The 25655-nt window shown below is 40.1% G+C and overlaps 1 protein-coding gene across 2 annotated transcripts in view; it reads left to right on the top strand.

The window, feature by feature from the left end:
- The window catches only part of LOC149313985 (tyrosine-protein phosphatase non-receptor type 4), a 155102-nt gene that overhangs the window by 39831 nt on the left and 89616 nt on the right, over positions 1-25655 (top strand). For both annotated transcript variants that reach the window (XM_089520313.1, XM_089520312.1), the window contains exons 2-5: positions 5335-5489; positions 10510-10617; positions 22088-22130; positions 22226-22304. In XM_089520313.1, coding sequence (XP_089376439.1) covers positions 5352-5489; positions 10510-10617; positions 22088-22130; positions 22226-22304 — 368 coding nt within the window. In that variant the 5' untranslated portion in view covers positions 5335-5351. The remainder of the gene's footprint in view (positions 1-5334; positions 5490-10509; positions 10618-22087; positions 22131-22225; positions 22305-25655) is intronic.

The raw sequence follows: 25655 nt of genomic DNA, 5'->3' as shown, positions 1-25655 counted from the left end.
CCCGATCCGCTGAGTAGGATTACACTAGAAACATTTCAATTGGCCTGGAAAGGGGTGTCCTTGGGGCTTCATGCCCCAAGGACACCCGATAGCGGCAGGGAGGAGGAGAAAGGGGCTGCTTGGCCCCTTTCTGCTCTGTGTCGCTGGCGCAGCCATGTAAAGGCTGCGCCCAGTGATGCAAAGGTGGAAGGAGCTCCGAAACAGAGCTCCTTCCGGGGCTGCAGAAAGGGCGCCCCAGGTGCCCTCGCACGGCCCCAGTATGTCACTTCCACGCTGCCCCATTTGGAGGCGGCACGGTCATGATGTAGCAGTGGTGGCCCCCGTGTGGAACGGGTGCCGCCATTTTGTACGGACACCCCTTCCTAACCCTAGTACGTCCTGGGGGTGTACTTTGTGCGCGTATGTAACACGCCTAAGTCAGCTCTTATCTGAGAGATTTTATCTGTGGAGGGATTGTTAAAAAATCACAGTGAACTGTTGAAGACTCTGGTTTGGATTCAGAGCGGAAGAGGCTCTGGAATTGGATTCGGGGGAAGGTGCCTCAGACCACTCACCACTTTGAGTAGTTCAGTAGTATGTGAATTTGTACCAAGATTTGCTGCCACCTTACAGGAAAAAAGATGCTCTCTATATCATATCTTGTTGGATATAAGTTGAATTTTCTGCCATCTGTTCTCCAATCACCTTCCTACACATTTCGGAGCTCCTTCTTGCACCGCGGAAAGGGCGCTATAGGCGCCCTCGTGCGGCGCAAAGATGTCACGCCCACGCCGCCTCGTTTGGAGGCGGCGTGGTCATGACATCGTAATGACGGCGGCTGTGTGGAACGGCCGCCACCATTTTGTACGGACTGGGTCCATACTAGGGTTAGGGGCGTCAGGAAGTGACGCCCCTTTCTAACCCTAATATGGACCCAGTCCGTATTTTCAGGCCCGTCTGTAACGGGCCTCACTCATCTTAAATCTGGTTATGCTAAGATAGTCTTTGTAGGCCACAGCTACCCCATCCACTTTCCCTCAGCTGCTCGCTAATACAGTACCTTGCTGGAAGAGCCTTAACCTATGCCTGGACCCCTATCATCTCCCAGCCAAGTTTCTGTGAAGTATGCCAGGTCAACCTCCTCATCCATAAAGTAGAAGAAAAGCTGTTCTGAACAAGTGGAGGTTGACATTCGCAATGCTTGGTGTAATCCATAATTTCCAAGATTAATTTTATACACAGAAGTTTATCAAAAGTTATATACTGTTGAACATAATTCAACATGGTTTCTAAATCCAATAACATTTGCCCTTTTATCAGTACTTCTTCAATTAGGATTAGGTAGATGGGGTGTTCCAAATGCTTGTGGTATTACATGATGCATATAGGCTACATGAAGCTTCTGTTTTACAGCTTACTGAAGTATAAATTTAGGCTTAAGCAGATATCCAAAAATCTGCTTCTGATACATGTATGCACACACATTTTCTTAAAACAGAATGACTGGTCAGGAAATTTACACAATCTCAAACGTGTCATATGATGTAGGGCCTGTACAGACAGGCCAAAATAAAGCTGCTTCGGGTCTCTTTGGAGGTATGCTATTTAAATGACACACATCTTAAGAGGCCAGAAGCCGTGCCAAAGCTGCGCTCCAGTCCTTAGGAGTGGAGTGTGGCTTTGGCGTGGCTTCTGGCCTCTTAGGACGCATGCATCATTTAAACAGCATACTTACAAACTGACCCAAAGCAGCTTTATTTGGGGCTGTCCGTATGGGTTCTTTGTATATTTTTGTGTTATGTGTATATATGTTCCTTATCAATGAAACCAAGACTTGTTTTACATGTTTCAATAGTGCTGTGGTAATCTGGCTTTCAGACTTAGTTTCTGGGGAGTAAAACCTAAAATTCAGCTTTATAGATGTCGTCATGGCTTCATAGACAGCATCTGTAGTCCAGTATTTGCTATTTCAGTGTTTTCTCAATAAAGCAGTGTGTCTCTAAGAAGTGTAAAACCATAATCTTACAGTGATGTACCCTGAGCATTGATTTTAAAATATTTCCTTATTATTTAGCCTTGCAGTCTTTGTTCACATTTATGCTTGTGTTGTTGTTATTGAAATCTATGTAACATCTGCAATGCAAGCTAATGTTAAGACCTTATAGAGTGCAAATGTGAGCTGGATTCTGGGCAATATGCCAGGAAAGGCAAGTTTTGTTCATGCAGTAACAAATATTATATTTCCATGTTTAGTTTTCTATCTTCCCCACTTCCATAAATTAGCCTGTTACAATAAAGTTATCATTAAAAAAAATTAGATCAGTAGGTTTGAAAAATTTAGATCAGTAGGTGCCCTTACAAGCACGACTCAACACGTCTCTAACCAGTTTTAAAACCGAGTTAAAGACCATATTGTTTATGAAGCGTTCCCAAGGAGTCTGTGATTGTGACCTGGTTGTTTTGATGCTTGACTCAATATTTGATATTTGCTGTTTTAACTTGTTTTCTTATGATGTTTCTAACCTGTTGTTTTAACCTCTAGATTGTATGCCATAGGCAGGCTTTTTATATATTCTTGATTTTATCTGGTTTTTGTACAGTGCCATGTACATCTACGGCGCTTTATAAATAAAGCTAATAATAATAATAATCACAATCACAGTTGGGCTCTTTGCCTCTACAGCAGTTGAAGAAACTGGCTAATATCCAGAATGTCATATATAGTTGGCCCTCCACATTCATGAAGTTAGGGGCACAAGACCCCTGCGAATGTGGGAAAATTGTGAATAACACTCCCCCCAATGAGAAAACCAGGTGAAGAGATGGCTGGGTAGAGGCAGAGGAGCAGATGTGCATACTCCTCTCCTTCCCCCACCCTCTTGTCCCTTTAACTGGCTCCCCGCCCTTTTCCTTAGGCAACTATCCCACCGGGAAAGGCACAGGGGGGATTGATCCTCCTCCCCCTTTCCCCCTGAAGAAGGCAGCTACCCCACCCAGAAAGGGGCAAGGGGATCCATCTTCCTTATCCTTTTCTCATTGGGATAGCTGCTTTCCCAAGGCAGTTATCCCACTAGAAAAAGGGTGAGGAGGATTGATTACCCTCCACCCCTTTCCTGGTGGGGTGGGTGCCTTCCCAAAGCAGATATCCCACCGTGAAAAGGATGAGGGGGATCGATTCGCTCCACCCCTTTCCCAGTGGGGTGGCTACTTTGGGAAGGCAGCTATTCCCTTTCCCATAAAGTTAGGGGATACTTCAGAGCAGTTTTGTAGACAGTGGTGAGTGCCATGGGAGGGAGGAGGAGGAAAAATGTGTGTGTGCATTTGTGGTCTTGACCTCACTTAAAATCAAAATTGCGAGGGTCAAAGCCATCAATGTGGAGGGCCAACTATATATATCTGATAATTTTTCTTTTAGAAACCTGTCTCTAGAATTATAGCTTTTAAAAATCCCTATTTTTCCAAGAGTGGATGGAAAATCTTTTTAAAAGGAGACTTTTCCAGTTCATGTATAGTTTTGCATTACCCAACCAGCACCTTTGTCGGTATTCCATATAATATTGTCATCTTTAAGAACCCCGCATTCTGGAGAGTTGAAAAAAGTTTGAATTGTCTGGAGGAGATTCTCAAAGGACAGTTTGGGTACATGCTATGAATTGGATCCAGCTTCTGTCCCTACACCATGAGGACAGCAGAATGAATTCACTCTTTTCTTTAGCCCCTTTTATGCACCCCAGATCTTTTCCATAAGGTTAGGGGATACTTCCGAGCAGTTTTGTAGACAGTGGTGAGTGCCATGGAAAAGAGAACAAGGAGAGGCAGTTTTTGATAGAGACTTAATTCTTCAATTGTATGTTCAGCCTTTAATCAGCTAAACTACTTCCTTCACACATAGTATATTGCCATTCTCTCAATTATAGCCAATTTAGCTGACAGTAATAAGATTTTCACTTTTGAAGGCTACATCTTCAAAATATGTGTACGAAAAGTGTATATATAAAACTTAATCCTGTTGGTAGTCCCAACTACAGTAGATTCACTCTGGCCTGAAACAGATGGGCCAAAAGAAGTGGCTTCCAGACATTTAGGGGATGTGGCATTCAGATGACACATGTCCCCAGGCAACTGGAAGCTGGCCCAAGGCCGTGAAAGGCATCCCAAAACCGCCAGAAAAAGGAGCGGATTTAATCTGCTCCTGCTGGCAACCCATTTGGGACCTCCAGTCCCAATCTGATCGCGGCCAGAGGCGGCTCCTTGCCACTCGTCTATTTCAGGCCTGAATCGGAGCGGTATACATTCAACAGTTGATTCAGTGTGGCTTTTTTATTTGGGATTATGAATAGGGTTCTAGCAATAGTTAAACCATACTAATATTTCCTCTGAGGAGAAAATGAGAAAAGCTGACACTTAAGGTTGCTTTGGCAGTACATTTTGATGGTATGCCATGTGAGAAAATCATAAGATGTCTCTTTCTTTCATGGGAGTTTAATTTTCCCCCATTCTCAAATGTTGAAATGTTTTCCATAAGGCTTCGTTAGCACCAGTAAGATCTTTGAGCAAAAAATATAGTGGTATTTCTGGTGGTTTTAAAATATTAGTGATATTAAAATATAGTGGTATTATTATTTTGTCTTTGGCTCCACTCACCATTGCAATTAGGAGTTAGTCTGCAATTGAATTTGGCCTTTGGGCTGAAAAAAAACAGTTCAAGGTAGAAGCACAATATAAAGCACAGTACTACAATACAACACAGCCTGTTGTAAATGCTTTGTATCTCAAAGCTGCAATACATCTATAGATGACAGTGAGAAATGTATTGAAAAAAACATACTGAAAGAAAATGGATTCCTGATTATGTGGAATTAATTCTTAGATCTTACCATTCTTTAAAAGAAAAACCAAGATTTTACAATATCCTTTTTAAAAAATCAAGTGAACTTCTGAGTTATACACATTCAAGCAGAATTAAAGATTCAAGAGGAACTACATCATATAATCCATCCATTGGTTTATTTGCTTTTTGTGTGTGTCTTATTCCATAAACATTGAATCTATTTTACAGCACAATAGTGCAGAACCTCTAGACTTAAAATAACTTAATTTGTAGAATTATCTTGGAATGTTTGTGTGTATATAATTATAGTTGTCTGTAAATGATTAAAGTTTTGCTACTGCTTTTTCCTAAATTAAAAAAAAAAAGCCAGAACTCTGACATTTATAAATGACAGAGGTTCTCCAGTTTTCCTCATAAGAGAGAGAATTCATGTACTGTATAACACTAAATTGAATATATGTATACATGTGAATATCTTGATTTCCTAACATCAGAAAGTATATGTTTCTGTTTTTCCCATTAAGACGCTGTGTGGACAGTAATGACCGCACGTTTCCGATTGCCTGCTGGCAGAACCTACAATGTACGAGCATCTGAGCTGGCACGAGACAGACAGCATACCGAGGTGGTCTGCAATATTCTTCTTCTGGATAATACTGTGCAAGCATTCAGAGTTAACGTAAGTACATTTTTTGAGGAAAGATGCTTTATTAAGTATTTCCTCATTATTAAGGTCTGGGTTTCACAAGGTATTATTTTGATATTACATATTGCACATTAGTATATAATATTTAATATTAATACACAATATTAATATATAATATAATATTTCAGCCATCAATTTATTTGTATAACAGTGGTCATTATGCAAAGTGAAGGGATGCACTTATAAGCATCAGATATTAAAGGTAATTTCCTTTCATGAAATCTCGATCTTAAGCATCACCATTCTTCTGATTCCCCACTCGTAAACATCTCCTAAAAATCCTGTTAGAAATTAATGTAATGAGCTGAAATCTGCAGTATTTTACTGAAAGAGATGATAGATAAATGTACAGTTTGTATCTTTATTTTAAAAAGATATAGTGAGAGTCAGAATAATACCACTTGCTTGCTTATAGTGAATTTTTGAGGTTTAATGCAATGGTTGGATGTGAGATGTGTGCCAAGAAGACTCTGATTCAAATCTCAGTTCACCCAAAGATTGCTAGGTAGCCTTAGGCAAACTATTAACTCTCAGCCACCTGCTATAGCAGTCCCCAATCCCACACCAGCTTTGAATTTGGGAATAATAGCTTTTTAAGGACTGGTATAATGTATGTGAATAATTCCAGGGGGGATATGCTAAGTACTTTTAGTGGTTTCAAGTGCTATATAGATAGTAGTATTATTATTTCATGTTAGTTCTCTGATTTGGCTGAACGTCTCATAATGGGAATGGTGGACTTCCGAGTTCAGGAGGAAGGGAGCAAAGAGACCTAACATGAATACAGGCATACCTCACTAATATTGTGGGTTAGGTCCAGATTGCTGCTGTAAAGCAACTATCACCTTAAAGTAAAACAGCTTTTTAAAAAAATCTTGCCAGTACCTGTAAAAGGCATAAAAAATATTTCCTGTGTGCACAATACTGGTAGGCCTAAAAAAGAATGCAATAGTAAAATCAATCAATACAGTCCGTCCTCGCCTTACGTGGGGGATCCATTCCGGATCCCTCTGCATAAGGCGAATTCCGCCTATGCTCGAGCCCCATTGGAAACAATGGGGCTCGTGCGCGGTGGCGCGGGCGCCCGCGGGGCGCAATGGGCGCGCACGCCCATTCAATTGAATGGGACGCGCTGCCCCTTCCGCCCCGCGCGCGCGCCGCGGCTTGAGCGCATACACTCAATTCCACGTATGGCGCACCCGCGTATGGCGCGGGCGCACTGTACAAAAAGACACAAAGTGAACAAATCCTGTAAATAAACTGAGTGCAGGTAATGAAGTGGCACTGTACTGTATAATTTAAAAGTACCAGTATTTTATTATTAGTATAGTATTCTAAAGCAAAGCACCTTAAAGCGAGGTATGCCTGTATTTGGATTTCTTTTCCACTTCAGCAGATAGAAATGTTTTTGTATTAGTGTGTGCTAATTAATTTTATTTTCAATACCTAATTTGCATTGTTGCAATTTCATAAGTTCTGATTGGCAACTGGTGGCCCTTTTCTTATTCTGGCTTCCTGAAAGATGTTTCCTGGCCTATTAGTTGCCAATTTCCCTTGTCCTTTCTCGATTCCTCCCCCCCCCCCCCCCATTCATCTACCTGCCCTCACTTTGTTACTCTCTCACTATCTCTTTTCCCATTGGTGCTACTCAAAGCTGACTTTTATGTAAAGGACATATTTCTGATATTTATGTAAAATGTATATGCTCATTTTGCATTTCTTCACTATGTCACAAGTTTACAACAAAAATGAAATACAGTGCACCTGCTCCATACACGGGCACGCCGTACGCAGCTTCCGGTTTATGCGGAACCCGCGCTGTAATACTCTATAGTGTGTGTGGCTGCTGCGTGCACACACTGCGCTGCCACATGCACGAGCCCTATTCATTATAATGGGGCTCGAGCATAGGTGGAATTTGCCTTACGCGGGGGGGGGGGGGTCTGGAACGGATCTCCCATGTAAGGTGAGGTTCCACTGTAGTTATCTTGATTTTAACTAAAATATCTGGAAGTGAAAATTTGCTTTGCTTCTCTGATTACATGCAAAAGAGTACAGTCAGACCTCCACATTTGTAGAGATTAGGGGCCCCACAAATGTGGAAAAATCGTGAATAACTCTCCCCCCACAAGGAAGCCAGTTAAAGGGATGGGTGGGTGGGGCAAACGAGGAGCAGGCACGTGTGATTCTCTCCTTCCCTCACCCTCCCGTCCCTTTAACTGGGTCCCCGCCCCTTTCCCAGTGGGATAGCCCAGGCAACTATCCCATCAGGAAGGTCGGGGGTGGATCCTCCTCCTCCTTCTCCTGGGGAAAGTAGCTACCCCACCAAAAACGGGGCAGGGGAGATGGATTCTCCTCCACCCCTTTCCCCGTGCGGTGGCTGCCTTCCTAAAGCAAATACCCCACTGGGAAAAGGGTTAGGAGGATTGGTTATCATGCCGGACGAGGACACTAAGCGAGACCCTGAGATGTCTTGCTTGCCTTCCCAAAGCAGATACCCCAGTGGGAAAAGGGTGAGGGGGATCGATTCCCCTCCGCCCCTTTCCCACTGGGCTGGCTGCCTTCCCAAGGCAGCTACTCCTCTGGGAAAGGGGCAGAAGGGAGTCGATCCCCCTCACCCTTTTTCCAGTGGGATTGCTGCCTTGGGAAGGCAGCTGTTCCCACCAGCAAAGAGTGGGATTGGCATGCACACCCTTACTGGCCTCTCCCTCCTGGGCTTCTTTCTCCCCAGGGGAAAAGCTTGGAAGAGGAGGAGAAGTGCATGCACATGCGAATGTGGCCTTGACCTCACAAAAGATCAAATCTGCAAATGTGGAGGGCCAACTGTAATTGTTCTTTGAGAAGATGTGTCTGTATTAAAAGACTTGTACATACGCAGGCACATCTTACACAGCTTCCAGCATATGCTGGAAACTGCACCAGAAAAAACCCTAGCACACCCTGAAAGAAGTATCACCCCACACCACACCATGGGCACTTCTAATGGGGCTCGAGCATACACGTTTTTTCCTTATGCCGGGGGGGGGGATGATCCAGGAATGATCTGGATCCCTGCATAAGGAAAGGATGCACTGTATAAGTCCTGTGCACACAAACATACATACAGGAGGTGTGGTTTTGTTCTGGCAGTTTCTAGTAAGATATGATGTATTTCTCAGAAATGTTCATGTAGTATATACATTCATGGGTACTGTACTGTATTGGAAATGATAGCTTAAAATATTGGCCCCTACATGTACCCATTTAAAAGTTGTATTTATGAGTTCTTGTTCATTGTGACAGATACACTACATCTCAGAGTCTTGCTTTGTGTCCCTGTCCAGCATGATCAGCTTTTTACTGGAACACCGCAAGTAGGTAGGGCTGGGAGGAGTTTATGGGTAATTGACTTATAGCATTGGAGGCAAGTCTCTAAATTCAGTGAAGCTGATTCTGAGGACTAGTTTTATATGTGTTCCCAGTTAATGAGTATGCTAGCACTTGTAAGTAACAGTTTTCATCTGCTTATTTTCATCTGTCTATTGGTAATAAATTGATAGATACCTTGATATTTTCTGAATGAAGACTGTGTCTAAGTTGGTGATGGGATTTATTTTATGGGAAAATAGCAATCTTACAATTTTGTGAAAACAATTGCTTGAATAGCAGATCTATTTGTAATGAATCAGCAATAGAAGTAGATATACTTTGCCGTAGGGATTTGTTGAAAGCAAATGCCAGAAAGCTACTTGGAGAAATAATTCTCAAACCTGGAAAATATAAATCAGGCAGGATGGGAGGGAAGTCTTCCTGTATACTCACTGTTTCATGTGAAATGCTGCATCAGCTATTGGACTTCAGCATTATTGTGTATACAGAGAGGAAGTTCTGCATAAATAGCTTGTCCAGCAGGCCAAAGCATGCAAGGTAGCATGAAAGGAATCTGGAATGCATGAAGGAAACAAAAGAATGGTTGAGAAGCAAACCTATGAAGTGTAAGAGGAAGAGACAATCCATATCTCATGAGCAGGGGCAGACTTGCTGAGCATTTTTATGACTACAAAGTTGCATTGTAGTATAGTAGACAAAGAGAAGTTATTTCAGTGTGAGGTATATAGTAACATGCAATCATTTAAACAAAACTGATTTTGCTTTCTCATTCAGTTATATCTTGCAAGTGAATAAATGTTTAAAATAAATGTGCTGGAAGATTGTAGGCTTTTGTTCCTATATTTTATGTTCTTGGTTCATGAGTAATCAAAAGAGAATTCACTTGGGAATGTGGTTCTCTGACTTCAGAGCCTTTAAGAGATTCAATATGATGCATCCATTTAGGTCCTTGAATAAGACTAGTCAGTCGTTTTCACTCACATTTTCTTTGGGAAAAAATAGTACACTATTGGTTACTTTGTTTGTCTTTAGACTCTGGCCCTTTTTCACATTGAGGTTTCGGCCACAAAAGGCAGTAGATTTAAAATACAGAAATTAAAAAGGTAATATGTTTCAGAAATTGGAAACAAAGATATGAAAAATCCACCTTAATTTGAATGTTGAAATCTCTTTTTGTTTGGTTAAATTTTAGATTTCAAAATTGATCTCTTGTCCATTCCTCCTAAACTTAAGTTCCAAAAGGCAAGCAAAGTTATTTAAGTCCAAAAGACAAACTAGCATGGTTCAAAATTTGGAATAGACCTGTTCATATAATAGAGCCTTATATTTACCTTAAAAGAGATTTATTTTTAGCACTGGTAGGATATTTGTAGTAATATTTAAACTGGAGAAACTGTTCCAACATTAAGATCGGAACAACTGACTTCCAGACTAAATAAATAATTTATTCAGTTTAAATGTATGCGTGTTTCCTGTAGAAGCAGTTTTGAATCCCCCCCCCCCCCCCCGGTTTCATTATTTGGGGCCTGGTGAGAACGATGAGAGGCAAGGTGTCTTGCATAGCTGGTGTCTAAAATTTTATTCTCATTTGCCAACATTTTTATTCATTATTATCTCTTTTCAGAAACATGATCAGGGTCAAGTTCTGTTGGATATAGTTTTTAGGCATCTTGATCTGACTGAGAGGGACTATTTTGGTTTACAATTGGCTGATGATTCTACTGATAACCCGGTAAGTTATTGTCATATTTTAAACAAATTCTTGTCCTTTGTTATTCTTTTTAAGTTTGAGGTTTGGTTTGGTATATCAGGTAGCCCATTTGATTTGTATTCCTGAGTTTGATCATTCCAATTTCCGTTAGATTTAATTATATCAAAGCTAGAAGGCAGAACAGATATCTTGGAAAAACTGTGTTATAAGGTTTGGCTACATGGTACTCCTGTACTTTGTGCTATTTTCTTTTTCTTGAGTCTCCAGGCATGTAAGAATGGGAAGTACATGTAACAAAATTAATGTTCTTGGTAATGGATGCTGTGAAAGAATTGAAGTGCTTATTCAAATTATAATATTCATGCCTAGCTTGTGTTAAAAGAGTGGTGAAAATCTATGTATTTACTAGCATTCACTAGTGATGCGATTTTAAACATGTGTACAATCTCACTGGAATTTTGATGCCTGCCTGAGACCTAACTTTACCTTGTCATTTATGAATTGTTAGTGAGTATGACTGGAACTTTGGTGTGAATATGTTTTTGTCTCCTAATAATTAGTTTTTATTAGACGTGCTCTATTTTATTGTTTTCATATTTTTATGATGGACAAGATGTAAAGCAAAGTAATATTTATCCAATAGTATATCCCATCAACTTCAGTGGAGCCTATGCAAGGAAAGTACTGTACTACAATGGAGCAGATCAATTTTTGCCCCTGCATGTCCCTCACATAACCCTGGGCAAGCCACCCCTGGAAAATTGGTCAGTTCACAACAAAACTAGGAGTGACTTCTGTTATCTGATTTTAGCAAAGTGCACATAAAGTTGGGGACTTGGGAGTTGTATGAAGTGTATTCTTTGTTTATTAAAGTGCTTGTGAATTATCTTTCTGCCCAAATGGACCACCTGGGTAATATACAGCTTTCTGTCTCAGACAATTCAAATCAAAAACAGCACAATCCAGTGTTCAAACATTAATAGAGATTTTTAAATTTTTTAAAATTATTGAAACCCAGTCAGGAGTCTCCTAAGCAAAGCATTCTTTATAGGTCATGTAAATAACAAAAGTATAGTTATTTGATGTTCTTAGAGAAAAAGTTCCAAATCAGGGAGCTGCCACAAAAAGCCCCTGTTCAGTATTCCCACCAGCCTTGGTGATGGAACATGTGACAGAGCTTCTGAAGCAGATTATAAATTAAAAGTTCCGTCTCCAGCACCAAATTATATAAGCCCCGTCTTAGCTAAAGTGATGAAGAAAGAGCCAGCAAATAAGTGATTCATTTTGATTTGTTGTTGTTAATTGCAGTCTTGGACTTATGGTGACCTTATGAATGAGAGACCTCCAAGTCACATGTCTTCAGCAGCCCTGCTCAGCTTTGCAGAGTCAGGGCTGTGGCATCTTTGATTGAGTCCATCTATCTGTAATGTGATCTTCCTCTTTTCCTACAGCCGTCTATCTTACAAAGATTTATAATCTTTTCTAGGGAGCCATATCCTCTCATGATAATGTCCAAAGTATGTCAGTCTCTGTTTGGTTATCTTGGCTTCTAGGGAGAGTTCAGGCTTGCTTTGCTCCATTTATTTGCATTTTTAGCACCCTACAGTATCCATCATCACATTTCAAATTAGTTGATTTTCTTCCTGTTAGCGTTTTTTACTACATATTTTAAATTGTTGATGTTCTTTCCTCCACTGTTCATGCCTCCTTCCTCTGAGTCTAATCCTGCTTTAATTAATTTAGCATATAGGTTAAAGAGACAGAGTGATAAAATTAATCCTGGTTTGCCTGGCCCCTTGTCAGTTGGAAATAATTCAAATTTTCCACATTTCTTCATTATTGTAGTAGGCTCTGTCCAGAGTACAGGTTATGCATTAGGATGTCAAATGGAGCCCTGGTGGCGCAGTGGTTAAATGCCTGTACTGCAGCCATTCACTCAAAACCACAAGGTTGCGAGTTCAAGACCAGCAAAAGGGCCCAAGCTCGACTCAGGCTTGCATCCTTCCGAGGTCACTAAAATGAGTACCCAGACTGTTGGGGGCAAATTAGCTTACTTGCTAATTAGCTTACTTGCTGTTCACCGCTATGATCTTTGGAATAGCGGTATATAAATAAAACAAATTATTATTATTATTATTAAATGTTGTGGCACAGCCATTTCTTTAAAAGTGATTCATAGTTTTTCATGATCTACACAATTTAAGGTTTTGATATAATCTATAAAGCACTGGCTGATTTTCTTCTGACATTCTTTGGTGTACTCCATTATGTTTGTATGTATGTTTGCAATATGATCCCTAGTGCCTCTTCCTTTCCTATACCAAGCTTGGACATCTGGCATTTCTCACTTCATATAAGATAAAAGTCTTTGTTGTAGAAATTTGAGCATCACTTTGTTTGCATGGGAAAATGCTGCAGAGGTCCTATGGCTACTGCGATATGTGATGTCCCATTTCTTGGGGACTGAAATGTATGTTGAGTGTTTCCAATCTGTAGGCCATTGTTTTGTTTTCCATATTTGTTGACAGATTTTATTTAGAAGTAGAATAGATTCTGTATCTGCCATCTGTTCCTGGTGATTTATTTCTCCCAAGTGCTCTGAATGCAGCTTCACTTTCTAAAATTTTAGGTTCATCTTCAAATGGTTCTTCCTTGAACTAATCTGTCATCTTTTTCATCTCTTTTATATAGCTCTTCATTGTATTTTTTCCATTGTCTTTTTATTTCTACTTAGTCGTGTAATAATAATAATAATAATTTATTTATATGTTGCCCAATCACTGGGATTCCAGGCGGCTTACAACAGAGGGGGATAATAGACGGTTCCCTGCCCTCAGGCTTACAATCTAAAAGACATGACACAAAAGGAGAAGGGAATGGTGGGTGGGGGAGGGGATCAGGTCCAGCATTCTTCTCTCCCTCTGAGGCCTGGACCAAGGCAGATGGACTGGAGGGAGAGCTCTCTTCCTTAATCGAGGGCGGGCCTGATGGCATTGGACCTGCCCTTTCACTCCCTTCCAGGCCAGAAGATGACAGTTGGAAGGAGGGAGGGGAGGGCTCTTCCTCTTCAGGCCCGATGGCATAATGTAATGTAATGTAATGTAATGTGTTCTCCTGTTGATTGTATTGTTCTTGGATTGCATCTCTGCTGCAGAAATAATCCAGTGTGACACCACATTAACCACCATGGCTCAATTCTATGGAATTCTGGGATTTGTAGCTTCATGAGATATTTAGCCTTTTCTGTCAGTGCTCCGGTGCCACAATGAACTACGAATCCTAGAATTCCATAGCATTCAACCATGATAGTTAAAAATGGTGTCAAACTGGATTATTTCTGCAGTGTGAATGCAACTGAAATTTCAGTTTCCCTTTGATTTCTTCGATCTTGTGAAAAAAGGCTCTTCTTCCTTTTTTATTATCATGTTCTGTTTGTTTGCATAGATTATTATAGCAATTCTTGTCCCAGCACATAAGTCATTGAACAGTTACTTTCAGGGTTCTGACTCTATTTCTGTCTCCACTTTTGGTTCTTGTCTGTCCTTTAGTGCTTGAAAAGCTTCAGCTCTTGTTCATTAAGGGCTTTCTTTTTTCTTTTCTTTTTCCACTGCAGATAATATCTTTGGGCATTTCTCCTTCACTGTGTCCCTGGCTTCAGTCCAGGGTTTTTCTGGCTACTCTGGCTAATTGAGACTTAGTAGTGAGAATTTATTCTTTGCATTACCTTTACATACTACAGGGATGCTCTTCAGGTTGTATTTTGGCACAGTGGTTGGTTTAGTTCTTTAGCTTTAATTTTGATATTAGCCATTTATGATCTGTGCCACAAATCTGCTCCTGATCCTGTTTTGCAGTGGGAAAGGAGCTTCTCCATCAGACTGCTTCCAGTTAGGTAGTCTGATTTTTACATTGTATGCCTGTTTGGTTGCTTGAAGAATCTGTTTGTAATGAATAGACTCTTGGCCTTGCAGAATTTAATCAGTCATTCACCTGCTTCATTTCTTGATCCTGGCAGTTGGCAGTTCGAGGCCTGAGTGCTGCGTGATGGGATGAGCTCCTGTCACTAGTCCCAGCTTCTGCCAGCCTAGCAGTTTGAAAGCATGCAAATGCAAGTAGATAGATAGGTAACACTTTGATGGGAAGGTAACATCATTTGGTGCAGTCATGCTGGCTAAATGACTGCCAAATTCATCTTCAGACAAAGCTGGCTCTTCGGCTTAGTAACAAGGGTGAGCACTGCTTCCTACAGTCAGTTACAACTAGACATTCATGTCAAGGGACTACTTTTCCCTTTACTTTTAATTTTTTGGTCAGGTTAATGTTGGGTCAAATTGATAAAGGTTAAGATGGAAGATAAGCTGCCTTGGCTCCCACTTTGGGAGAAAGGCGGGATAAAAATTAAATAAATAAATAAGCTTAAGGAAGGGGATATTACTAAAAAACAGGCCTGATTTGCTTTTTGATGGGCCTTTTTCTCCATTTTTGGGACTTACTGAATTTGCCTATATATGATGGCCAACATTTCCTGTCTAAGCATGATAGGGTTGCTTGATCTCACTTATATTTTAATTTCCAATAGTACTCCATATTCCCAGTGTCTAGAGTTACTATAGAAAATTAAAAAGGGGTTAATTTTTTGGGCTCTGTGAACTGGGAAAATGTTCACTAGGGCCTGGTATAGACGGGCCTCATGGCACGTCTTGATGACGTGCTAGGATTGCCTCGGGGCATCACAACCCTAGCACGTCTTCCGTACATCAAAATGGCAGTGCCCTGTACAGTTGGGCACTGCCATTTTGACGCAACGGACAGCTAGTGTCCGCATGTTGCAGCACCATAATGATGTTGCAGTGCACCATTGGCACACCGCGGTGTCATTATGACGCTGCAAAAAGAACCTGCTTTTTGCGGGGTTTTTTGCTCCTCAAGGAAGCCGCCTGGTTTGTCCACTGCGGCTTCCTCGCGGAACAAACCAGGGTGCCAGCAGACCGCCCTTTTTGGGTGATCTGTACCAGGCCTACGGTAATGTTAAAGGTAGACTTTTCAGAATTTCTGTGGATGTCACGATGAGACTCACCCACGCAATTACTTTCTCAGATGGCAGCCCAGTGGGTCTTTTTTGATCCCACTACTGCCACGAATTATGTGAAGGTGATGATCACTATCCCACTAATTCTTCACTGCAAGACTTGAACTTGGGACTTTCTTAAGTGTCTCCTACACTCTAACTCTCTTTAAATAGCAGCCTTATGGGTTTCAAAATTCCCCCCCAGCTTAGCACCAAGTATTCTTTGACAGCCACACACCCACTATCTAATGTGTCCCAAACCTAAAAGGCTTTTCTCATTGTTGGTAGCGTTTTTAATGTGTTTCTGAAATCACTTCAGACAGCTGCTTGTTAAAACAAAATACAATCCTCCCTCCCATTCTTGCAGACTTGGGATCCACGCCCCTTGATTATCTGCAGGGGCCGAATGGAAGGAGTTAAAATTAAATTATCCAAGTGGGTGTGGCTCCATTCAAGCCAGTAAGGTTTGAATATGCACGACTTTCCATTTTTGCGGGGGGGGGGGGGGGGAGTCCAGAATGGATCTACTGCGAAAACAGAGGGAGGACTGTAATGATTTATTTACAAGTCATCTTTTTTGGTGGATGATATTCACTATGGATACGGTGTGTAAATACTTTATTAGTTACACAATTTAACAGTTTCTTTAGCTTGTCTTTGTAGTTGTTTATAGCTTTACATACAGTGTGCCCTCGGCATACGCGTCACTCCCTGTATGCGGATTTCAGCTTCCGCGAACAGTGAGGGACACAATGCTGTGCCATCATTGAAATCAATAGGACTCTAGCATACGTGAAATTTGCTTTACGGGGGCGTGTGTGTGTGTGTGTGTGTGTGTGTCCAGAACGGATCCCCCGCTTATGGCAAGGACAAACTGTATATGTTTCCTAACAGACTAAGTTCTCACAGAACCATTGTTAAACTTTTGTATCGTCAGGTTACCGGTGATTCCACTAGTCAACAAACACTATGTCTCAACCAAGACACTACAACAATTTAATTAAGGACACTCCTCATCTCTTTCTTGGGTACTTAAAACCCTCTCCTACTCCCCTCACAGCAGCCTAACCTAGCCTCAATGGCTCTTCACCCCTCAGGGCACAATAAACATCAACAACCCTTTCAAACCTGCTTGTCCCTCTTTAAATACTCACTCCTGGGAACAGCCGCCACTTTCTTCTTGCTTGGCTCCATTGTCTAGTGGCAAGATTCTAATCTGCCTGTTGTCTCCATCGTGGGCTACCAAATGTTGCCCTTCAGGAGATATTTGAAGATCTTGGGCAACTCATACAACCTTTTATTTTTAAAAACATTTGTAATCCTGCCCTTTATTGCAGGTCAGGATCTCATCTCTCCTGTTTGTTCCAATAAAAAAGATTGGAAAATATGGGCCTTTTTTAATAAAAAAAATAATTTTTAAAATAAAGAAGGCTGAGATTATCAAGATTCTGATCACTGAGTATTACCAAATATATTTCGCAAATTCATCCAACTTTTTTTTAGAGGGCCAGCATGGTTCAGTGGTTTGAGTGTTGGACTATGACTTTGGAGAACTGGATTTGATTTCCCACTCAGCCATGGAAACCCAGTGGGTGACCTTGGGCAAGTCACACTCTCTCTGTCACAGAGGAAGGCAGTGGCAACCCACCTCTGAACAAATCTAGCCAAGAAACCCCCATTGCAGGTTCACCTTAGGGTCACCATAAGTTGGAAACTACTTTAAAGGCACACCACCACCACCACCACAACAACAACAACAAAGCTTTAGAAAGCTCTTCCTGATGCTCAGCTTATATATATTACTAGATAGTGAATATCCATCTGTTCTTGCATCCATAATCTCTTTTAACCTATACAGTGGTGCCTCGGGTTACGAAATTAATTCGTTCCGCTGTCAATTTCGTAACCCGAAAGGCTTTCGCAAGCCGAATCCCCATAGGCGCTAATGGGGAAAAGCCGCGATTTGGTGTAAAATCGCGCAGAAAAGCACCAAAAGTTTTTTCGTAACCCGAAAAAACTTTCTTAACCCGAAACAGTTTTTTTAAATTAATTTTTTTCGTATCCTGAAAATTTCGTAACGTGGGTAATTCGTATCCCGAGGTACCACTGTATATACTTTCCCCCTGTGTAATAGTTTTTACCAGTTTTTAAAGTGTGACCATCCTATTGTGTTCCCTGTTGCTGGTTGAACAGGTTCCTTTTAGTACGATGGACCTATTTATATTTTAATATATGCCAATATCTGTTTGTATTTTAAAATACCAATTTTAATGTAGCGGATACAAACTGAGTTTTATTCACTCTGTATTCTTTCCCTCATCACATAATTTCACAAATAAGGATAACTCATAGTATATATCATCAAGTTTCTCAGTTTGTCCTGTCAAGTTACTTGTTAGAATAATGTGTATTTCTTTTATTACTGGGTTGTTGCAGGGAAGAGGGTTGTTCTTTGTTTGTTTTGATTTGTGGGGGTGGGGGTGCACAAATGTAGTTATACTGACTGTACTAGCTTAGATGACAAATCCTTTGTTGTAACAAAGCTTTCCTCCCCCCAATCTGTAGAGTATAATGCCTGGAAATCAGTGGCCTAGAAAGTAATCCTTGAATGTTCCCCATATGGTCAGTAACATATCCCTTGGCTCACAGTTACAAACAGAGACAGAATTGGGCAAGTGTTGTTTCCTGAAGAAATATGACTATTTCACACAGGATGCATGTGGCCTTTTGTTTTTCTAATCATCAGTGTGCACATCTGAAGCCCAGTGGCAAATCCAAATCCTTCCTTGGCTGATTCCCCCCCCCCCCCCAAGTATCTTCAGATTCATTGTCTATGTCCCTGTGCATGCATTTGCATTAGCAAAGGTTTGCAAGACCTGTATGGTTAGTAGCTGAGTGCATTAGATGAAGCTGAATCCTGAACCAAATAAAGTTGATTTGAAAAGATTCAGAACATGGCCTAACTAAAGGAGGGCTCCTTCAAAGACAGTCTGTACCTTAACGTATCAGGCATATTAAGAGTTTTTGTGGCATATTTGGGACCAAGGAGGAGTAGCATTGGATGCTGATTGGAAAATGCTTTATGGTCAAGTTCTTTTACCTTTTCCACTCTGTATTCCATATCCAGTGTCCTTCCGTGTCCTATTGCACTCTCTGGTACCAATGGAATTTTAAAAATCATTTATCATAACTGTCCTTTAATAGTTTTATAATTTGTCATTTACCTAGCTCCTCCACATTTTGCAGATTTTTTGCCCTTGGAATCTCTTTGGCATATATACCATTTTAATACAAATTGCCAAAAAAAAAAAAAAAAAAAAAAAAAAAAAAAAAAAAAAAGAGGGTTTGAGAAGCATATCACTCCTTCCTGCTTCACAAATACAAAGATTCTGCTTCCATGAAAGACACTGCCTCTTCTTCAGAGTTTTTTCAGGCTTTTTTTTATTTTTTTGGCTGTATGTTACCTTCATAACAATTGTCTGTAAAAATGTAGGAAGATAATTTCATTATTTTTTAAAAACCTTAAACTGTAAAGAAATCTCATGCATAAAGCTCCCTGTATCTATTTACCTGCACTTTAACAGATTTGGTCCCCTCAGAAGGAGGAACTATATTTGGAGCTTTCATCCAATTCTACCAAGAAATAAAAACAGAACTCTTTCAAAATATACTGTATATACTCATGTATAAGTCTAGAAATTTCAGTCAAAAAACTGACCCATGGGTCAATATAAATACTGTACTTTAACTCTTACCAAAAAAAAAAAGGAACCATTCCCTGGTGAAAGGCAAGAGTGTAATCTGTCCTGGAATCACTGACTTCCTCTCTATTCTCTCATCCATTCTGCCTTTAGTATAAGCACAGACTGAAATTTTGTAAGTCCTTTGCCATTGTTTTCCTTTGCTTTTCTGCTGGAAACTTTGCTTTGTTAAATGCCACAAAGTTTTACCCTTGACTTGTCCATGGGCTATATCAAAATTCATAATTTTGGCCCCAAAATGTGCCATCAACTTATACAGGTGGGCAACTTATAATTGAGTATATGAAAAAATTACAGGTAAATAGTACAAGTTCTCTGCACTTACTGTGCAAAGTATTTGTAAGTCATGTTACAGTATTTCTAAGTCAGGTTACAGTAACCTGCAACCTTCATCCAATTATTTTTTAAAAAAAGAGAGAGAAAGTTATAGCTGTTGATTTCCAGTTCTATACAATGGGAGGCACAAAGGTAGAAATTTCTAAATCAAGACCTGGATACAAACATGAATCAAATTGGATTATTTCCAAGTAATTCTGAATTAAATCCAGTGATTGCCAACTAAATCTTAAGGTTGCTGTGTATTCCTAATTTTTAGGAAAGAATATAGACTTTCTGTATCACATGTGCCAATGTGTGATAGACATATAGACACAGAGAATATTAAAACCTCCCAGACTTAGCTCAGTTTTCCTGTGTTACATGATGTTTGTTTCTGGTTGTAGCGCTTCCAGAAGAAAAGGGTATTTGACCTCATGGTTCCTGAAATCAGAATTTGTAACAAAAAGCACATGTTTTGACTTGGAAAAAAGTGGACTGTACCTGAACTATAAGAATAGTTGTTAGATAAAGGCTGAGGCAGACTAAATACACGCAAGGCAATACAGGTAGCTGCAGGTTGAACATGCAGATTAAAGACCTTCTTGACAGTAGGAGCTGTTTGACAGTGGAATGCGCTCCCTTGGATTGTGGTGGAGTCTCCTTCTGCAGAGGTTTTTAAAGAGAGCCTGGATGGCCATCTGTCAGAAGTGCTTTGATTGTGATTCCGTTTCCCACATGGCAGGGGGTTGGACTTGATGACCCTTGTGGTCTCTTCCAACCCTTATGATTCTATGAAATATGATTCCTGATTCAAAGTACTGTAGTTGGTTTTAGCAGCTGGAGTGATCTTATCTTAGAGACATTTCCCTTGTGCTCCCTCTAGTGTTGAATCTAACTACAGTTTTTTTATTTGTTGTATGCCTTCCTGTCGTTTTCGGCTTATGACAACCCTAAGGTGTTTTTCTGGGCAAGCTTGTGCAACTCAAGGTCACCAGTGGGTTTCCATGGCCAAGCTGGGAATTGAGCCCTCATCTCCAGAGTTGTAGTCCAACACTCAAACCACTATACCACTCTGGCTCTTGTAGTGTAAAAATGCTCTCTGATGGGGAACTGACAATTATTCTCCCCCCCCCCCCCACCGGTTGTACCATATTTGTACCAATTGACCTCAACTGTTTCTTCTTTTTTTCATGGAAACTCTCTGTGGATTGGTAGCCAGTGCCTCAGGCTGGCACCAGTTCAAAGACCACCACTTTCAGTAGCATTTATGTGATAGATTGGTCCTTAAAATGGTTTTATGCAGAGATCAGTAGAACATTTTCTAATAGTGTGCAACTCTGAATTCAGAGAATATAATTTTGTGTACATTCTTAGAAAAAATATAACAAGATAAAAAGTTTTTACAAAAACAAAAGAGAATGGAGGTCACGATAGTCCTTCAGGAGATGATTTTATCTTTTCATCTTTTTTATGGGGTTTGAAAAAGAAGAATTGAAAAATAAGCAAGAAAATAGGCCTTAAACAGAACATTGATGTTCTCAGGGTGCCATTAAGTTTCTTTTAAGAATAAATGCGTTTTTAGCAACTATACTCCAAAATCTGATTTCTCTCAGGAGGAAAAAATTCAGCCCAGTTGCTTGTGTTTACTACTCATAGTTTTCAACATAGGGGCAAAATAGACCAGCATAATATGCTAGCATGGGGATGTGGCGTTTAGATGACATCAGCCCTGATGACACCCCCATGCCAGCATCAAGCTGCCCACCTGACCAGCACCACTGTGGCAGAAAGGGTGGCTTTTTTCCACCTCAAAAAGGAGATGCATTTTCCTGCTTCTTTTTGGGCCAGAAAAATGCTGGACCAGGGCTGCAGCCTGAGGTTGCTGCGGTCCTGATCCAGCAATCAAAGGGGTGGCATCAAGCCACCCCTTTAGGGCCATCTGTACTGACCCATAGTGAGGTATATCATATGTAATAAAAATTCCACTAATAACGTTATTACGTTTAATAAAGATTTTCTAATTGCAGCGTTACAGTTTGAGCCACATGGCAGGAAAAACAAACCGGTTACGTGATAATATCTGGCTTGGAGTTGTCCCATGTTATGTTTATCTTGTGTAGTCAGGAGCTCCTTTAGCTGCATCTTCTGTGCCTCCAGAGCAGATGCAGATTATCAGCTTGGTGTAGCTGTCAAGGAGGATTGTGCTATGTATCTAGTAACCGATTTGACACCATAAACACCGCATAACACACCTGTGTTCATTTTATATTGTTGAGCAATATTACAGTGATAATGTTTGTTATTTTGGAAAAAACACATAATGAGTTACTTATTTTCTTTCCAGAGGTGGCTGGATCCAAACAAGCCAGTCAGGAAACAACTGAAGAGTAAGCAAAACTTTTTTTTTACTTACATTAAATGAAAAATACTTACAAAATTAGATTAGTCTTATATTCTAATAAGATGTTTTGGTTAATTTTAGGAGGATCTCCTCACAGTTTGAACTTCAGAGTCAAATTTTTTGTAGGCGATCCTAATAAACTTCAAGAAGAATACACACGGTATCAGTCTCTCTCTTATTTTAATATGTTAGCTTGAAGTTTAGTTATAGTTTTGATATAAAGTAAAGGTATGCCTCAGTTAACAAAGTTGATGTATTTCTGGACATTATTTCATCAACAGAAACTTTGGTACCAGTGCCAGAAGTAACATGGAACAATAGGGATAGGTTCCTACAGCATAAAAAAGAAGAGTGGTTCAACATCTTTCAGTAAACTTTTTTTAAAAAACTAAAAAAAATGCACATGTGAAAGGTGAGCAAAAATATGTTGAACCTTCTAGAACTGTGGTTCTCAATCTTTGGTCCTCTATATTTTTGAGACTTCCAACTCCCAGAATTCCTGAACAATGAGCATGCTGACTGGGACTTCTGGGAACTGAAGTCCCAAACATCTGGAGGCCCAAAGGTTGAGAACCACTGTTCTAGAGGTTCATCCCTGCATCCAGGGATTTTTTTTTAATTGTATCTGAAGAACCTGCAGATATCTTGCTCACATAAGAACCTGTCCTAAATGGGAAGATATTTGTGACTAGGAAACAATATATCAACTTGTATATTCTGAACAGCCTCAAAAATGTAATCGGTTGTAATTTCACTGTGTTTAGAAAGCCTTGAACATATTGGTACAAGTCATATAGGACTCCGGGTTTTTTTTTAAAGCCACTAGAATTCTGGACTGTTTTATGTTGGTTGTTTCAACTGAATATAACCAATCCTTACCTATCCTTCATCCAGCTGTTGATGTTGTATTGGTTACAGATAACTAGTTGCTGAGGACCAACTCAGATGTGCTTTCCAGCTATAGATCAGGCGTGGTGCAGTTACTTTTTTGTACAGTACAGTCTGCCCTCCCCATATGCAGGGGATCTGTTCTGCCCCCCCCCCCCACGTTTGGGGAAAAGAGCATATGCTCAAGCCCCATAGGAAATAATGGGACGTATGCTCACACAACAGCACACAGGGTGTGCAGCGCAAGTACGCCCCCCATTATTTCTGCCTGGGCTTGCCTTTTGCATGAGCTCAAAGCCGTGGAAGGCAAGCCCACCTATAAGGAGGGCTGACTGTATTGTCAGAAGAAGGAAACCTCACTGCCTTCATAATTTATTGTGTGGTCTGCTGTATGCCACTTTTGCTCAGCCCTGCTTTGATACCAAAAAGTATGGCAGCAGTGGATTACAGTGGATTAAACCAGGTGGATTTCAGTACTTCTTCCCAAGCTTCTGAAAAAGAAAAGAATGTCCTTTCTACATGTGCTTTGTATCCAAATGTACCATCCTTTATTTAATAAACATGCATCCCTCTGATTTGCCCCAGAATACAAGTTAGTTGACTTAGAATAAATTAACATGCCAAAAGGTCTGCTTTGCATCTTATACCCAAGTGCTTTGCTAATTAAAATTATATTCTTTCCTTTGAGTTATGTTTTAACTATTAGTAAGAGATATAGATCGAAAGGTTGTCTTTATTAGATATTTTCTTCTTTGAAGAAGTCACAATATTAATTGTCTGTAACTCTGTTCTGCTAAAGCTGCTTTAATCTCAATTGATTTTCCAGTGCAGGAGTGGTTTGCATTGTATATTGTAAGCAGAATGCAGACAACAACTAATTAATCTTTATGTGTATTTGAACACCCGCAGTGCTACATTCATATCATCTGTCCATATGCCCCAGGAAAGCCTCTCTCAGGCAGAAACATCTTTCTGACCCGCAGTACAAGAGTGTGTTCAAAACAGTTCTAAAATAAATATATGGAAATAACATAATACAATTAATATTTTTGGAAGTTATACATTATTTTACAGAAAATAGAGTTGTAGTAATTGAGGTATACGATTTGGCTTTTTCTCTGTGTGTCGGACAAGTTTTAAAGTCTGCAGATCAGTGCTGATTGGTTTGATCAGATAGGTGCAGAGATACTGGTGTTCTAAATTCAGCTTACTTCCACAATAATATGTTACATGAGTGTTGAGGAATTCAAGATAATGCTGATGTGAGGCAACTGATTAATACAGTGGCTTGTTCTTTTCATATATTTGGATACTTTGCTACTCACATAATGCCTGTTAGGAGGAACCAAATGAGCTAGGCTTCAGTCTGATCATATGGAAGCAGCTCTTGAACTGCTTTGGTAAGGAATGATTGACCCTTTTATCATTGTGTAACAAAGCTGGGATACAAAGGGCACTTGCTTGTAGGCCACCTCACTTAGCAAAGAATGCTAAGCTGCCCTTGCAGATTTTCCTCTGTATAACATGCCAGGTCTAGAGAACAATTTAAATGCAGTTGCATCTTCCGAAATTGCTATGTGTCTGAAATAGTGTGAAATAAGTAGTGTGCCATGGTTGATTTTATCTTACAACAATAACAGCAGCAGCAGCAAGAAAGTTGACTTTAATCTGTCATTGTAAATGCAGCTTCCCCAGGATGAAAATTCCTCACGTTTTTCAGAAATGATAATCGGTCTGATTCCCAAACTTAAAAAAAAGTATTAAAATTCTAATTTCACATTCTGCCTCTAACCAGCTCAAAGTGGTGTACATCTTTCTTCCTCTTCTTTATTTTATCAACAGTTACAGCATACTGTCTTTCATAGGATCCATCCTTCAGTATAGTTGGTATTCCTTTAAGTCTTAGGTTAAAATTTCAGGCTATTTGAAAATCTTAACTGAACCTCAGTGTGATTTACCCCCCAAATTTTTTGCATAAATCATTAGGCAATTTTTGAAGTGTCTTCTAAGTTCAGATATACTTGCATGATACTGTTACAATTAATTTTACAAAGGTGACATTATCAACTTTCCTCCATTATTATTTCTCAGTTTTCAATGTTAATCTTGCATGCTGAAATGTTAATGATTATAAATCTCTGGGTATAGGATGTCCCAAAATAGTGTTCATTTGAGAAAGGTATAGTATTGGGATGGGGTGGGATAATAAACTTCTGAATAGCAGCCTTATAAGAGAATGACAAAAATACAGAGTTGTTAATGTGGTTTACTAACAGTTATTTTTCTCTCTCTTAGAAAATGCCTTTCAGTAACAGTGTAAAAATAGTTGAAATTAGAAAGCCTGAAGTATTTAGGTCTTTCTTCTTCGTGGTCTCTGCGAATCATACAAATGGGTTGTACTGCGCCTGCGCAGTGCCTTCGGAAACTTCTAGAATCACTGGGCAAAGTACTCTTTGCAACATATAGAAACTTTTTGGCGGTAGCTCCGCCCATCCCTTATAAAGCCCCTGCTTTCCCGCTCTTTCCCCAGTTCCTTTTTTCCGCCGCGTTTGCTGCCTTTGGGAACTTCGCTCTTCTTATTGTCATCGGAATCACTGGTAGCTTGACCACGGACCGTTTTTTT

Source organism: Sceloporus occidentalis, unplaced genomic scaffold, assembly GCF_023333645.1.
Source record: "Sceloporus occidentalis isolate IW3139 unplaced genomic scaffold, rSceOcc1.0.p SCAF_4, whole genome shotgun sequence".
NCBI lineage: Eukaryota > Metazoa > Chordata > Lepidosauria > Squamata > Phrynosomatidae > Sceloporus > Sceloporus occidentalis.
Note: the sequence above shows the minus strand (reverse complement) of the source record. Positions and strands in the feature narration are given on the sequence as shown.